The sequence below is a fragment of the Mesoplodon mirus genome (assembly GCF_964341445.2).
Source record: "Mesoplodon mirus genome assembly, chromosome: 1".
NCBI lineage: Eukaryota > Metazoa > Chordata > Mammalia > Artiodactyla > Ziphiidae > Mesoplodon > Mesoplodon mirus.
Window position 1 is genome coordinate 30,477,100 of NC_138976.1, and position 13,379 is coordinate 30,490,478.

A 13,379-nucleotide genomic window follows, 5' to 3' on the forward strand; every position below is an offset into this window, starting at 1 on the left:
TGTTGTTATTGTTAAGTACTGTAAAGCATACCTCAAGGAGAGCGAGGGGAGAGGGGAGGGGCAAGGGAGAGGAGGAGAAGAAGGAGAAGATACTTGATCACTTTGGGAACCACCCACCGACATCCCCCAGAAAACTGAGGAGATTGGCTTTCAGTCATCCATTCACTTGATAAACACACTGTACGCCGGGGATGTGCCAGGCCCCGTTCACACAAGCGGGGACAGTTCACTGATTAGGAGAAGATTCCCTCCTCTAGGAGCTCAGTCTGGGGGGCAAACAGACAGGTAAACACACACCCACCGCTGCTATGTAGGGTGAGGATAAGCACAAGGAAGCAGGTGCCACAGGGGAGGCGGGGCTGAGCCTGGAACCGAGGCGGGCCGGGCCCAGGGCTTGGGTCGGCACAGACACTCACTGGTAGAGTTGTCATAGAAGGTGACTCACTGGTAGAGTTGTCATAGAAGGTGCCAGCGTCGTCCTCAGTGCCGTTGCTTCCAAAGAGGGCTTTGTAGTTGTTGTCCTCATACCAGTTCAGGGACTTGATCTTCAGGCCCCCACCCTCGGGATGGCCGCAGACGATGCGGGACACGGCCTGGTAAATCTGGGTGGGGGAGCTGGAGCTGTTGGCGTTGGTCAGAAACATCACCTCCTGCCGCATGTCAGTCCAGCTCCTCATGCTGAAGAGCTGGTGGGCAGATCAGGAGGAAGAGCAGAGGGAAGAGTGGGGCGGGTTGAAGACACAGAAGAGGAATGAACAGGTTAATGTCTTGACCTCGCCAAAGCCTCAGCCCAGAACATATCTCGTCTGGTGTCGCCTCTCAGAGGGGCATCGCTCTGTGATGGGATTGCCAGAGCCTTGCTACTCCTCTGTGGTCCAGGGACCAGTGGCATCGGCGTGACCAGAGAGGCCGTTGAGGTGCAGATTCTGGTCTCTCTATCTACAGTTCAAATCTGCGTTTTCACGCGGTGCCCGGGTGACTCCTAGACACATTATTAGAGACTGAGAAGCACCACTTAGCAGTCAGGGGAGCCCCTGGTGATGGGCTTTATCTCATTTGGATGATCACTGACTTCACAGAAGAGGATGCCTTCTTTGAATGACTGTGTGTTCATAGGCGTATGTCAGGAACCGCTCACACCCTCGGTCACTGCCTCATTTCTAAAACACCTCAAACTTCAGTGTGGAAACTGAGGGGCCCTCTGCCCCCAGGCAGAAGAGGTGCTGTGTGTGAAGTCCCATCCTCATCTCGGCTGAGTGTCGGGCAATGGAAAGAGCGCACGGTGGGGGACCGAACGGTGGGGGACCGAGTTTGAATCCCACTTATGTCTCTCATTAGCTCACAGCCTTCGGAAAGTCACTTCTCTGAGGGCCCAAATTCCCATCAAGATGGTGAAGCTAAAACAGTGTGGCGAGGAGAAAATCACACGATATCTGACATCCCAGACAGAGAGGGCCCAACACCGGACAGTCACTGCCAGAAGACCCAGATGCCCCAGGCAGCGGGGTGCTGAGTCTGGGACTCACACGACGTGACCAGCTCTTTGTCTCACACACCAACGTACTCCAGCACCATGCGGACTTCTTGGCCCAGTGGCTCTTATAATTCAATATTTACAGAGCACTCTGTATTTCCACGCATTTCACAATAAATCATTAAAAAAACCCTACATTCCTTGACATGTCACTACATGTCCTCACCGCCTGAAGGGCTGAGGCGTGGTGAGCAGAGGGGAGTGCCTGCGGAACCCTGCACTTGCCCCGGGGGTGGAGTAGGTTCGGACTCCGCGGGCCCAGTTTTCCATCTCACAGAGCCTGCTGGCTCCAGTGAGTGACAAGGTCCTGGGCGCCGGAGTCCGCCTTTGCCTCCTGCCTGCAAGGGGAACCAGGTGCCCCAGAGGCGGGCAGAGGTCACAAAGATGCCTCCCTCCAGAGGGAGCACCTAACACCGGGAGAACACAGTTCGGCGGCCCGCTTTTCCTGACTTTATCTTCTCATCACCTGTATGAGGTATACAGACGGGGAGGGGAGAGGTAGTCAGACCACCTCTCCTTTCGTTGATGGGTGCAACAGCCCTAGAGATTTTTTTTTTTTTTTTTTTTTTTTTTTTGCGGTACGCGGGCCTCTCACTGTTGTGGCCTCTCCCGTTGCGGAGCACAGGCTCCAGACGCGCAGGCTCAGCGGCCATGGCTCACGGGCCCAGCCGCTCCGCGGCATGTGGGATCCTCCCGGACCGGGACATGAACCCGTGTCCCCTGCATCGGCAGGCAGACTCTCAACCACTGCGCCACCAGGGAAGCCCCCTAGAGATTTTTAAACGACAGCAAGAGCCACTCACTTCTCTCACCACCACCATCCCCCAATCAAAAGGACAAATTGCTCCCCACCTAAAGCCAGCACATCTTTGGACAGAAGCACCATAAATGACTTGAGTTATTCCAAGCTCTGGGCTCTTCCCGGAACCTGTCTCAGGGGCAAACTCCTACTCGTTCTTCTACACCTCAAATCCCACTCCACACCTCCTCCGTGAAGCGCTCCCCCTCACAGGGAAGGGGGCCGCTCACCCTCCAGCCCACGGAAGGTGGCGTCTGATTGTCATCCGTGGAGTGAAGAACCGCTGACTCACTTTCTCAATCCGCTGCGATGGCCTCCTCCTGCCCTCACCCCCATCACTGTCTCCTAGCCTAACAGCCGAACCATAAACGACCCTCATCCTCTAGGTCACACCAGGTGCCCCTGCTCCGGACCCTCCACTGGCCTCCCATCTTACTCAGTGTAAACCCAGCCTTGGCAGCCCTGCACGGCACTCACCTCCTGCTGTGACCTTACCTCCGACTCCCCTCTCACTTGCTCTCTTTGCTCTGGCCACGGCTGGGCTCCTCCCTGGTCTTTATTTTATTTTATTTTTTTAACATCTTTACTGGAGTATAATTACTTTACAATGGTGTGTTAGTTTCTGCTGTATAACAAAGTGAATCGTCTATACATAGACATATAACCCCATATCCCCTCCCTCTTGCATCTCTCTCCCCGCCTCCCTATCCCACCCCTCTAGGTGGACACAAAGCACCGAGCTGATCTCCCTGTGCTATGCGGCTGCTTCCCACTAGCTATCTAGTTTACGTTTGGTAGTGTATATAAGTCCATGCCTCTCTCTCACTTTGTCCCAGCTTCTCCCTGGTCTTTACATACATCTCTTCATCATGCCCTACATCAGTGTCTTTGGACTTACGGTTCCTCCTGCTTGGAGTGGAGGCCCTAGTGTCACTCCCTTCAGGCTCAGATGTCACCTGACCAGAGAGGACTTCACAAGTCAGCCCCCTTTAAAACACCACCTCATTGCCCTCCAGCCTCTTATCCGGCTTTATTTTTCTTCATGGCAGGCATCCCTGCTGTCACATGATATACAGACCTGCTTATTTCTGTCTCTCGCCCCATGTCAGTCCCACGAGAACAGGGAAGTTAGTGCGCTCGCTGCTGAGTCCCCAGCACCCGGCTGTGGCAGGCACCTGGTGGGTGCTGGGCAGATAACGGAGACACTGTTTCCTGCCCTGCCTCCCCAGGCTCACCTTCCCGTCACCCAGATGTGAAGCTCATGTCCGTTCTCACTCATCTGGCTCCAAAAGTCCCCATTCCCAGCCAACTGCCGGCCCTGTTAAGCCATATTTTCTTTCTTTGAAGAGTCTCCTTTTTATTCTATTTATTTATTTATTTATTACCTATTTATTTATCTATTATTTTATTTATTCCAGTTACCATCAGGGTTCAGACAAAAAGAGGGCTTAAGTAGCAAGAACATGGGCTTTCGAGGCCAACGGTCCTGGGTTCGAATCCCAGTTTTGCCAATTAACTTACTAGGTGACTGTGGGCAAGTTGTCTAGCTTTTCTGAGCCTCAGTGTCACCTGTAAAATGGGCACAGGAGGACCCACTCACATCTGTCATGTGGATTACACAGGGAAATTGGGTGAAACTGCATGAACCAGGGCAGCTTAGCTCCCTTTTCCTTTTCCTTTTAAGGGTTGTGCTTTGGTCAAACAACCAACTTTCTTTCCAAACATGGAGCAGATCAACAAGTGCACTTATTTACTTATCTTCTCCCATTTGTCCCAGAGAAACGGCAAGTTAGACAATGAGTCACTCGTGGCAAAAGTGACTTGACTTAGTGTTCCATTGAGAGGAACAGGTGGCCCTTGCTGTCCCGGACCAGGGAACAAGCAGGGCACAAGGAAGCAGCTGCCAGGAAAAATGTATATTGTTCAGTTGGAGAGGTTCTACCACATGAGTAATAGAAGCATCACATGCTTTCAATTTTTCTTTTTATCCCAGACAAAAGGCAGGCCAGTGACGTAAGAGGAAACAGCTGCAACCAGACCGTGAGTTTAGAGGCAGCCTTCCATGTTAGAGTCCCTGTTTTGCTTTCTCTAAGGCTGGCAGGGACCTCAGAGTAGTACGGGGCATATCAGTGTCAGCTAACGGGGCCCAGGAGAAATGACTTGCAGGGCAGGTTCTGTTTCTCATTCTGCCTCCTGGAAGGACCCTGGGAGACCCAGCTTCTCCACCTACAGAGCGGTCACATAACCAGAAGAATAGATGGCAGCCTGGAACAGGGCTTCTCCTCCTGAAAGGGACCCAAAAGCCAGGCCTCTCCAGTCAGACACACATGAGCAGAATTGAAAAACAGAACAGACCCAAAAGCAAAACACTAATAAATCAACAGTGTTGAATCTCGGTGTTTTCTGTATTTTCCAAACGTTCTGCATTTCCCATGGTGACCATGCAAGCCTTTACTCTTAGGAGACATAAGTGAGCTTTGATATTTGAAGAAAATGATACAAACCCCAAAAAATGACTTAGAGAAGCAACTCATAATAAGACTGGACCAAGTCTGAGAGAATTTCACCATGAATTATTCCTACCCAGTGTCTTAAACATTAAGGCCTGCATGGTTTCTGACCACCATCCCTCAAGCTTAGCTCTTTACACACCTGGCTCCAAATGGTTCCCCCTTTCCAAGTCTAATGTGAAACAAGGCTGAGTGTCAGAAAGGTGAGCACATGCTGACTGGGAGGCAGAGGAATGGTTAATTGCTTTTTGTAAGTTAGGCCCCCTGATCTTGTGACAAAGGTTATTCTAATATGCTTGTAAACATGTGGACCCGAAAGGTAAACTCAACTTTTATCAGGAGACTACATTCCCATAGTTGAACTCAGGGCCCATATATTTATAAGGGAAAGATCTGAATTAGGGGTACCATGTTCTTCCCTTCAGGTAGCAAACAAATGTTTTGGTAAAAAGACTGTCTTGCTTTGCTTCTGAAAAAGAAATAAGGATGGGCTTCCCTGATGGCACAGTGGTTGAGAGTCCTGCGGGGGACATGGGATTGAGCCCTGGTCCGGGAACATCCCACATGCCACAGAGCAACTGAGCCCGTGAGCCACAACTATTGAGCCTGCGCTCTAGAGCCCGCAAGCCACAATTGCTGAGGCCCGCATGCCTACAGTCTGTGCTCCGCAACAAGAGAAGCCACCGCAATGAGAAGCCCACGCACTGCAATGGAGAGTAGCCCCTGCTCACTGCAACTAGAGAAAGCCCGCACACAGCAACGAGGACCCAACTCAGCCACAAATAAATACATAAATTTATTTAAAAAGATAAATAAATACGGAGAAGTTGCTGGTAAGACAAATACAGCACACAGAGGATGAGGAGGAATCATCCTCTTTACAAATGGGTCACTACTAGGGGCCAAGAGCAATTATGAGAGAAAGTTCTAGGCTAGATATCAGGCCTTCAGCCCCTAGCTAATTAACCTTGAGACATCTATGAGTCTTGGTTTCCTCATCTCTAAAGTAAGGAGATCAAATCAGGTAATTTTAAGATCACGGATATAAAGCTGATTTTACATTTCCTATGATATTCAAATCAAAAAGACCCCCTGAGCCAAACTCAGGGTGGAAAAAAGTGATAGTGGATGATATGCCTTCTGGGGCTGAAAAGAAATGACTTACCTCTTGAGCCACAATCCCAAGGCTATCCAGCAAAGCTTTTGTGGCTTCAGCCAGCTCCTTGCTGGGGAAGGGAGATGTGGAGTTTAGTTCTGTCTGCAATGAGAAAAAAAAATACTTTGTTTCTAAGCTCAATGTAAACCTGAAATCTGTATTTAAAAATAAACAAGTTAATTAAAACTATTCACAATCTTGAGTTTAAAACACAAGAAACCCACTCCTAATCAAAATGAGACACTAAAATTATTCTAACTGTATGTTTGCAGGTTGTTCATCTCAGATAAGAATTACTAATTCTTTGATGGATGCTTTTAAAGGGTATAGAAATGTGTATTTTAAACTAGTTGATATGCAAGAGATAAAAATATCTTGTGTGTGTGTGTGTGTGTCCAGTGCAAAGTTGACCATAAATTCCCAACTCTGTCTATGATTCTGCAAGAAAGACAACATAGGAATGGCCTTGAGAAACAAGTGTGTGACGGCTCACAAAAAAAGAAGACAGTATAAAGTTGCCAAAAGCATGGAAAGAAGGAATTCTCTTTCATTCCACTCAAGTCAGCACTGTTTCTAACACTGGAAATTTACTTATTTTTAATATATTAAAATTAATTTTAAATAATTTAAAAATACTTGTTTTTATGTCTAGTTTGAGTCAAATCGTAATATGCCGCCTAGCTGCATGGCAAATATAAGCAAATAACTGAGGCCCAAGGAAAAGCTAGGTTAGGGCAGAAAGCCTAAGCTAGAGAAGAAACAGAGCAATGATGCACAGGCTCTGAGGCCAGAACTGCTTCTGAGTTTTCAGGCTTCCAAAGAAAAAAAGACACAGGGTCAGTTTCATCACTCTTATTTGTTAAATAGGGGGAAAAAGTCTCCGGGGAAAAACCCATCTTTCCTTGTTGCTTCTATGGGCATCATTTTATTCAATATCAGACCCTCAGAAATCTAGAGAAGGCTGAACCATTTTGATATTTGTCATATATCAGAGATTGCTGTGAAATCATAAGGCAGCCTGCATGGAAGATGGCTGAAAGTAGACGGAGCTCATCATTATCTCTGGGAAACAGCAGCCTGGGATGTTTCCCTTTAAAAAGAACTCCAAGTGCAGAAGGCTAAGTTAGTATCATGATCTCATCATAATATCCTAGCATAGGGCTTTACTGGTGGTGCAGTGGTTGAGAGTCCGCCTGCCGATGCAGGGGACACGGGTTCGTGCCCCGGTCTGGGAGGATCCCACATGCCGCAGAGCGGCTGGGCCCGTGAGCCATGGCCGCTGAGCCTGCGCGTCCGGAGCCTGTGCTCCGCAAGGGGAGAGGCCACAACAGTGAGAGGCCTGCCTACCCCAAAAAAAAAAAAAAAAAAAAAATATCCTAGCATAATCCCAAATGTACATTTCTGATAAAATCTGTCTACTAGGTTCTCTGGAAGATTTCATCCAGCCTGATTCATGAGCTCTTCTGGCTCACTCGCCAGAGACCAACCTTCCCACACTCCCAGCCCTCTGATGGGCCCATGCTTTCCTTGAAATGCTACACTCAGGTAGGTCTCTGTGACACAACTAGCAGGATGTGTTAATGATCATTCCTTCCATGAAGTAATTATAAGCGAAAACAGGTGGGGGGATTTTTGTTTGCTTTTTCTTTCTCTCTTCAGGTTCACATTACACCTGAAGGCTACCACACTAAAAGTTGAACCTACAGAGACCTTGGTAAGGAAAACTTTTTATATAACGAGAGGTCTTAATTGGAAGACATAGGAGGTAAAAACTGTTTCTGTGCTCACCATGAGGCTCACAAGAGGATACATGTTCAGGATTGCACAGCAAAACAAAAAATGCTAAATTACATTAATGTAAACATTTAAAACTTAAAATGTGGTAGTTAATGCATTTCTTTTTCAAGTCTGCATTGAAATAAGATTCGTATCACTCTAGGGTGACCCGGAGTGACTACAGAACCCTGGGCAAGTGGCTTCAACTCCCCATGCCTCCACTTCCTCAACTCCACAGCAGAATAAATGATAATGTGCACGTGTCACAGCGCCTTCAAAACATTAAACCAGAGGCCATGTGCAAGCCCCTGCACGGTGCCTGGCACACTGCTGATCCTTATCATTATAAACAATTCCATCCTTGCGTTTCTCTTCCCTTCCTCCAAAGTTTACTACCAAAACAGAAGGGCTAGTCCTCTGCACACAGGGTTTTCCAGTTCTTGAAGGGACGTGCACCCTCCCTTCTGTCTGTCTCTGGGTGAACTTTTCCTCTTGTTGAGGTGCCCTTCTCCATGAGGCAGACAGCTAGAGTTGTCAGCTCGAGGCAAGAATATCAGCCACACTCCAGTGTGCTATTTCTAAAATTATAAGCGGTCCTCAGCACAAAACCAAGACATCCTCATCCTTAACTCCTGACGGCCTAGGGCAAATGCTTCTCTTTCCCCTATAACCCTTTTTCTTAGTGTTTGCCAAACTGAGAAACAAAAGATAATATTAAGTGGATGACAGATATACTTATATTGGTATATATTTATACTATATACACAGAAACTTTCCCCAAACTTGACATTTAAATGGAAAAACCTGAAGCAAAATCATTACCTATGATTATGTATATATATACACACACACACCTTTATCTTAATGTATATTCATGTATACCCTCTATGTACAGTAAGTGATACTGATTTTACTTTTATAGGAGTAATTCAGTTTCCTTTTCTTTATACAAAACAAATGAGTTGATTAAAAGAAAATATTAAATTAAAAACCAATTGCACTTGAATACAACCTAAATCATGACAGAGGATTGAGAATAACCAGGTTTCACCAACACAGTGTGGTCTCAGGAACTCCTCATCAGAACCACCTGAGGTGCTTGTCAGGCGTGCCCACGCCCAGCCCCCGAGACCTGAGTGAAAAGCTAGACGTAAGACCCACAAATCCTCAGGAAATTTTTTGCACGCTGAAGTTTGAGAACCACTGAGGCACAGCACCTGGACAATATCCACGCCTCTTTTTCACAGTATTCTTTGCACGAGTGTGGCTGTTTGTGCATTCTATATCTGGTCCACACGATGCTGTCTGCTTCAGACTGTGAAGCAGTGACAAGAAGCCAACCAGTTTACCTGATTGGTAACGCATCTGCAGCCAGGTACGTCACACCAATTGTGTACACAAGTCACCAAGTGCAAAAGGCTAGCTCTCTAAACCCCCAGACCCAACACTGGCCGGTTGTCCCCACTAGCAAGCATTCCCCTGAAGGAGACAAATCAATGAGCAGTTCATGTTGTTCTGAGAATATGTCTTCCCCATCTGAATGAATTTAAATCTTCACTGGGTAATGATTTTTCCTTCAGGTTTTTCCATTTAAGTGTCTTAACTTTGGAGCAAGCTTATTCTTCTTGTTTTAGAAGCTACACAATTCAGCAAAACTCCACACACACAGCAGGGCTTACTGCATGGCTGTCTCACCCATGAATATAGTTGACCATGGACATAAACATAAAGACCTCATTGAATTTACTGTGGATTTCAGACCTTTAGATATTCAAACTCCATGCAATACCGTATCTTACTATATGAACTTGTTGTCAATAGACTGAACTTTGGTTTGTTTGTTTAATTGATTGATTCAGGTTGTGGTCTCAAAGAGAAAAACACTGGCTAAACCCATCCATAAATCATAACTAGAATAGTCAATTCCATTTTTTGGATCCTTTTTACACTAATCATTGTTTGAGATTAAATGCTCAGAATTCATTAACATAAGTATTGGCAACCTGTAATCAGTACAAACTAATTTCCATTTTCAAAGGAGTGCTGATTGGAGTTACACATATAGGTGTGGGTTGACATCACAGGGTTAAAAACACACACAATTCAAATTCAACATCAAGTTTAAATCTTACATTATCCAGGTATTTTGCTCAAGACTCCATTTCACTTTTTTGTGCTTGGACACTATAAAATACAGAGAGGAGACTGATGTAAATCAGATTTAATATTACAAATTAATGGGAAAAGGATGGGCTGTTCAACCAGTGTTGCTGAGACAAGTAGTTACTCATATAAGATAGTAATTTTTTGGTTTGCTCACCCCCCAGCGTGGGCAGGGGCTGGGAGCTGAGGCTCAGGCTTTGGAGGTCAGACCCCAGGGAGAGGACAGAGGTTGGCTATGTGAAGACAGCCTGAAGGGGGCTAGTGTGCCACAGATAGCCAGGAGGGAGTCTGGGGAAAAGTCTGGACCTGCTGGAGAGGCAACACAGCATTGTTTCCAGGTGTGTGAGGAGAGGGGATTCCTGCTCCGTGTGCCCACAGAAGGCAGACGACCACCTAAGCGAGCTCCAGAGACAGGCACAAGCCATGGCTATCAGCTCAGACCCCAGAGATGGGCATGAACCGCTAACGCTGCCGCCACTGCCACTCAGAATCCTGTGTGCAACCTCAGGTCACTACCCACACCCCCCAAGGAGCCTGTGCAGCATGCCACTGCCAGGGTCCCGTGATCCAGGGACAAATTCCCCGGGAAAACACATGGCATGCCTCAGGCTGCTGCAACGTCATGTTGGCGTCTGCTGCCACAGGCTCACCCTCCATTCCAATTATGACTACCGTAACCATCCCTTTCCCTGGCCTGAGTGAGCAAGAGAACCCTAATCAGCTGCTGCTTTAATCCCCTCCTGTCTGGGCAGAGAACAGATGCCTGAGGGTGGCCTATACGCAGAGGAGGGGCCAAAACCAAAGCTGAACCCCAGGAGCTGTGAGAACAAAGAAGAGAAAGGGAAATTTCTCCCAGCAGCCTCAGGAGCAGTGGATTAAATCCCCCCAATCAACTTGATAAACCCTGCATCTCTGGAATACCTGAAAAGACAATGAATGCTCCCAAAATAGAGGCAGTGGACTTTGGGAGCAACTGTAGACTTGGGGTTTGCTTTCTCTGTCTGATTGGTTTTTGGTTTTATGTTTATCTTAGTTTACTTTTTAGTGCTTGTTATCATTAGTGGATTTGTTTATTGGTTTGATTGCTCTCTTCCTTTTTCTTTTTTTTTACTTTTTAAAATTTTTTATCTTTTTTATTATTTTTTCTATTTTTATTATTTTGTTTTTTCCTTTTTTCCCTTTTTCTGAGTGTGTATGTTTGTTTGTGTGATTTTCTCTGTTTAGTTTTGCTTTTACCATTTGGTTTGGGATTCTAGCTGTTCTTTTTTTTTTTTTCTTCCTTTTCTTCCTAGCCGTGTGGCTGGCAGGGTCTTGGTGCTCCAGCCGGGTGTTGGGCCTGAGCCTCCGAGGTGGGAGGGCCGAGTCCAGGACACTGGAACAGAGACCTCCCGGCTCCTTGTAATATCAATCAGTGAGAGCTCTCCCAGAGATCTCCATCTCAACACTAAGACCCAGCTCCACCCAACGGCTAGCAAACTCCAGTGCTGGACGCCCCATGCCAAACAACTAGAAAGACAGGAACACAATTCCACCCATTAGCAGAGAAGCTGCCTAAAGTCATACTAAATTCACAGACACCCCAAAACACACCACCAAACGTGGCCCTGCCCACCAAAAAGACAAGATCCAGCACCACCCACCAGAGCACAGGCACCAGTCCCCTCCACAAGCCACTGAGCCAACCTCACCCACTGGGGGCAGACACCAAAAATAACAGGAACTATGAACCTGCAGCCTGCAAAAAAGAGACCCCAAACACAGTAAGTTAAATAAAATGAGAGGACAGAGAAATACACAACAGATGAAGGAGCAAGGTAAAAACCCACCAGACCAAACAAATGAAGAGGAAATAGGCAGTCTACCTGAAAAAGAATTCAGAATAACGATAGTAAAGATGATCCAAAATCTCGGCAATAGAATGGAGAAAATACAAGAAACGTTTAACAAGGACCTAGAAGAACTGAAGAGCAAACAAACAATGATAAACAACACAATAAATGAAATTTAAAAGTTCTCTAGAAGGAATCAATAGCAGAATAACTTAGACAGAAGAACGGATAAACGACCTGGAAGATAATATAGTGGAAATAACTGCCACAGAGCAGAATAAAGAAAAAAGAATGAAAGGAATTGAGGACAGTCTCAGAGACCTCTGGGACAACATTATATGCATCAACATTCGAATTATAGGGGTCCCAGAAGAGGAAGAGAAAAAAAAAGGGTCTGAGAAAATATTTGAAGAGATGATAGTTGAAAACTTCCCTAACATGGGAAAGGAAACAGTCCATCAAGCCCAGGAAGCACAGAGGGTCCCATACAGGATAAATCCAAGAGGAAACATGCCAAGACACATATTAATCAAACTATCAAAAATTAAATACAAAGAAAAAATATTAAAAGCAGCAAGGGAAAAGCAACACATAACATACAAGGGAATCCCCATAAGGTTAACAGCTGATCTTTCAGCAGAAACTCTGTAAGCCAGAAGGGAGTGGCAGGACATATTTAAAGTGATGAAAGGGAAAAACCTACAACCAAGATTACTCTACACAGCAAGGATCTCATTCAGATTCGTTGGAGAAATCAAAACCTTTACAGACAAGGAAAAGCTAAGAGAATTCAGCACCACCAAACCAGCTTTACAACAAATGCTAAAGGAACTTCTCTAGGCAGGAAACACAAGGCAAGGAAAAGACCTACAAAAATGAATGCAAAACAATTAAGAAAATGGTAATAGGAACATACATATCGATAATCACCTACCTTAAATGTAAATGGATTAAATGTTCCAAGCAAAAGACAAAGACTGGCGGAATGCATACAAAAACAAGACCCATATATATGCTGCCTACAAGAGACCCACTTCAGACCTAGGGACACATACAGACTGAAAGTGAGGGGATGGAAAAAGATATTCCATGCAAATGGAAATCAAAAGAAAGCTGCAGTAGCAATTCTCATATCAGACAAAATAGACTTTAAAACAAAGACTATTACAAGAGACAAAGAAGGACACCACATAATGATCAAGGGATCAATCCAAGAAGAAGATATAACAATTGTAAACATTTATGCACCCAACATAGGAGCACCTCAATACATAAGGCAAATGCTAACAGCCATAAAAGGGGAAATCGACAGTAACACAATCATAGTAGGGGACTTTAACACCCCACTTTCACCAATGGACAGATCATCCAAAATGAAAATAAATAAGGAAACACAAGCTTTAAATGACACATGAGACCAGAAAGACTTAATTGATATTTTTAGGACATTCCATCCAAAAACAACAGAATACACCTTCTTCTCAAGTGCATTCTCCAGGATAGACCATATCTTGGGTTACAAATCAAGCCTCAGTAAATTTAAGAAAATTGAAATCGTATCAAGTATCTTTTCTGACCACAACGCTATGAGACTAGATATCAATTACAGGAA

The 13,379-nt window shown here is 45.7% G+C and overlaps 1 protein-coding gene across 5 annotated transcripts in view; it reads right to left on the minus strand.

Moving 5' to 3' along the window:
• Positions 1–13,379, minus strand: part of ABCA1 (ATP binding cassette subfamily A member 1) — a 140,221-nt gene that overhangs the window by 55,864 nt on the left and 70,978 nt on the right. For 4 of the 5 annotated variants that reach the window (XM_082645342.1, XM_082645344.1, XM_082645341.1 and 1 more), the window contains exons 8-9: positions 6,009–6,101; positions 446–686 (exon numbers count right to left, since the gene is read on the minus strand). In XM_082645342.1, coding sequence (XP_082501468.1) covers positions 446–686; positions 6,009–6,101 — 334 coding nt within the window. Of the gene's footprint in view, positions 1–416; positions 687–6,008; positions 6,102–13,379 lie in introns of those variants that run through there. The other variant, XM_082645345.1, reaches the window with a different exon arrangement.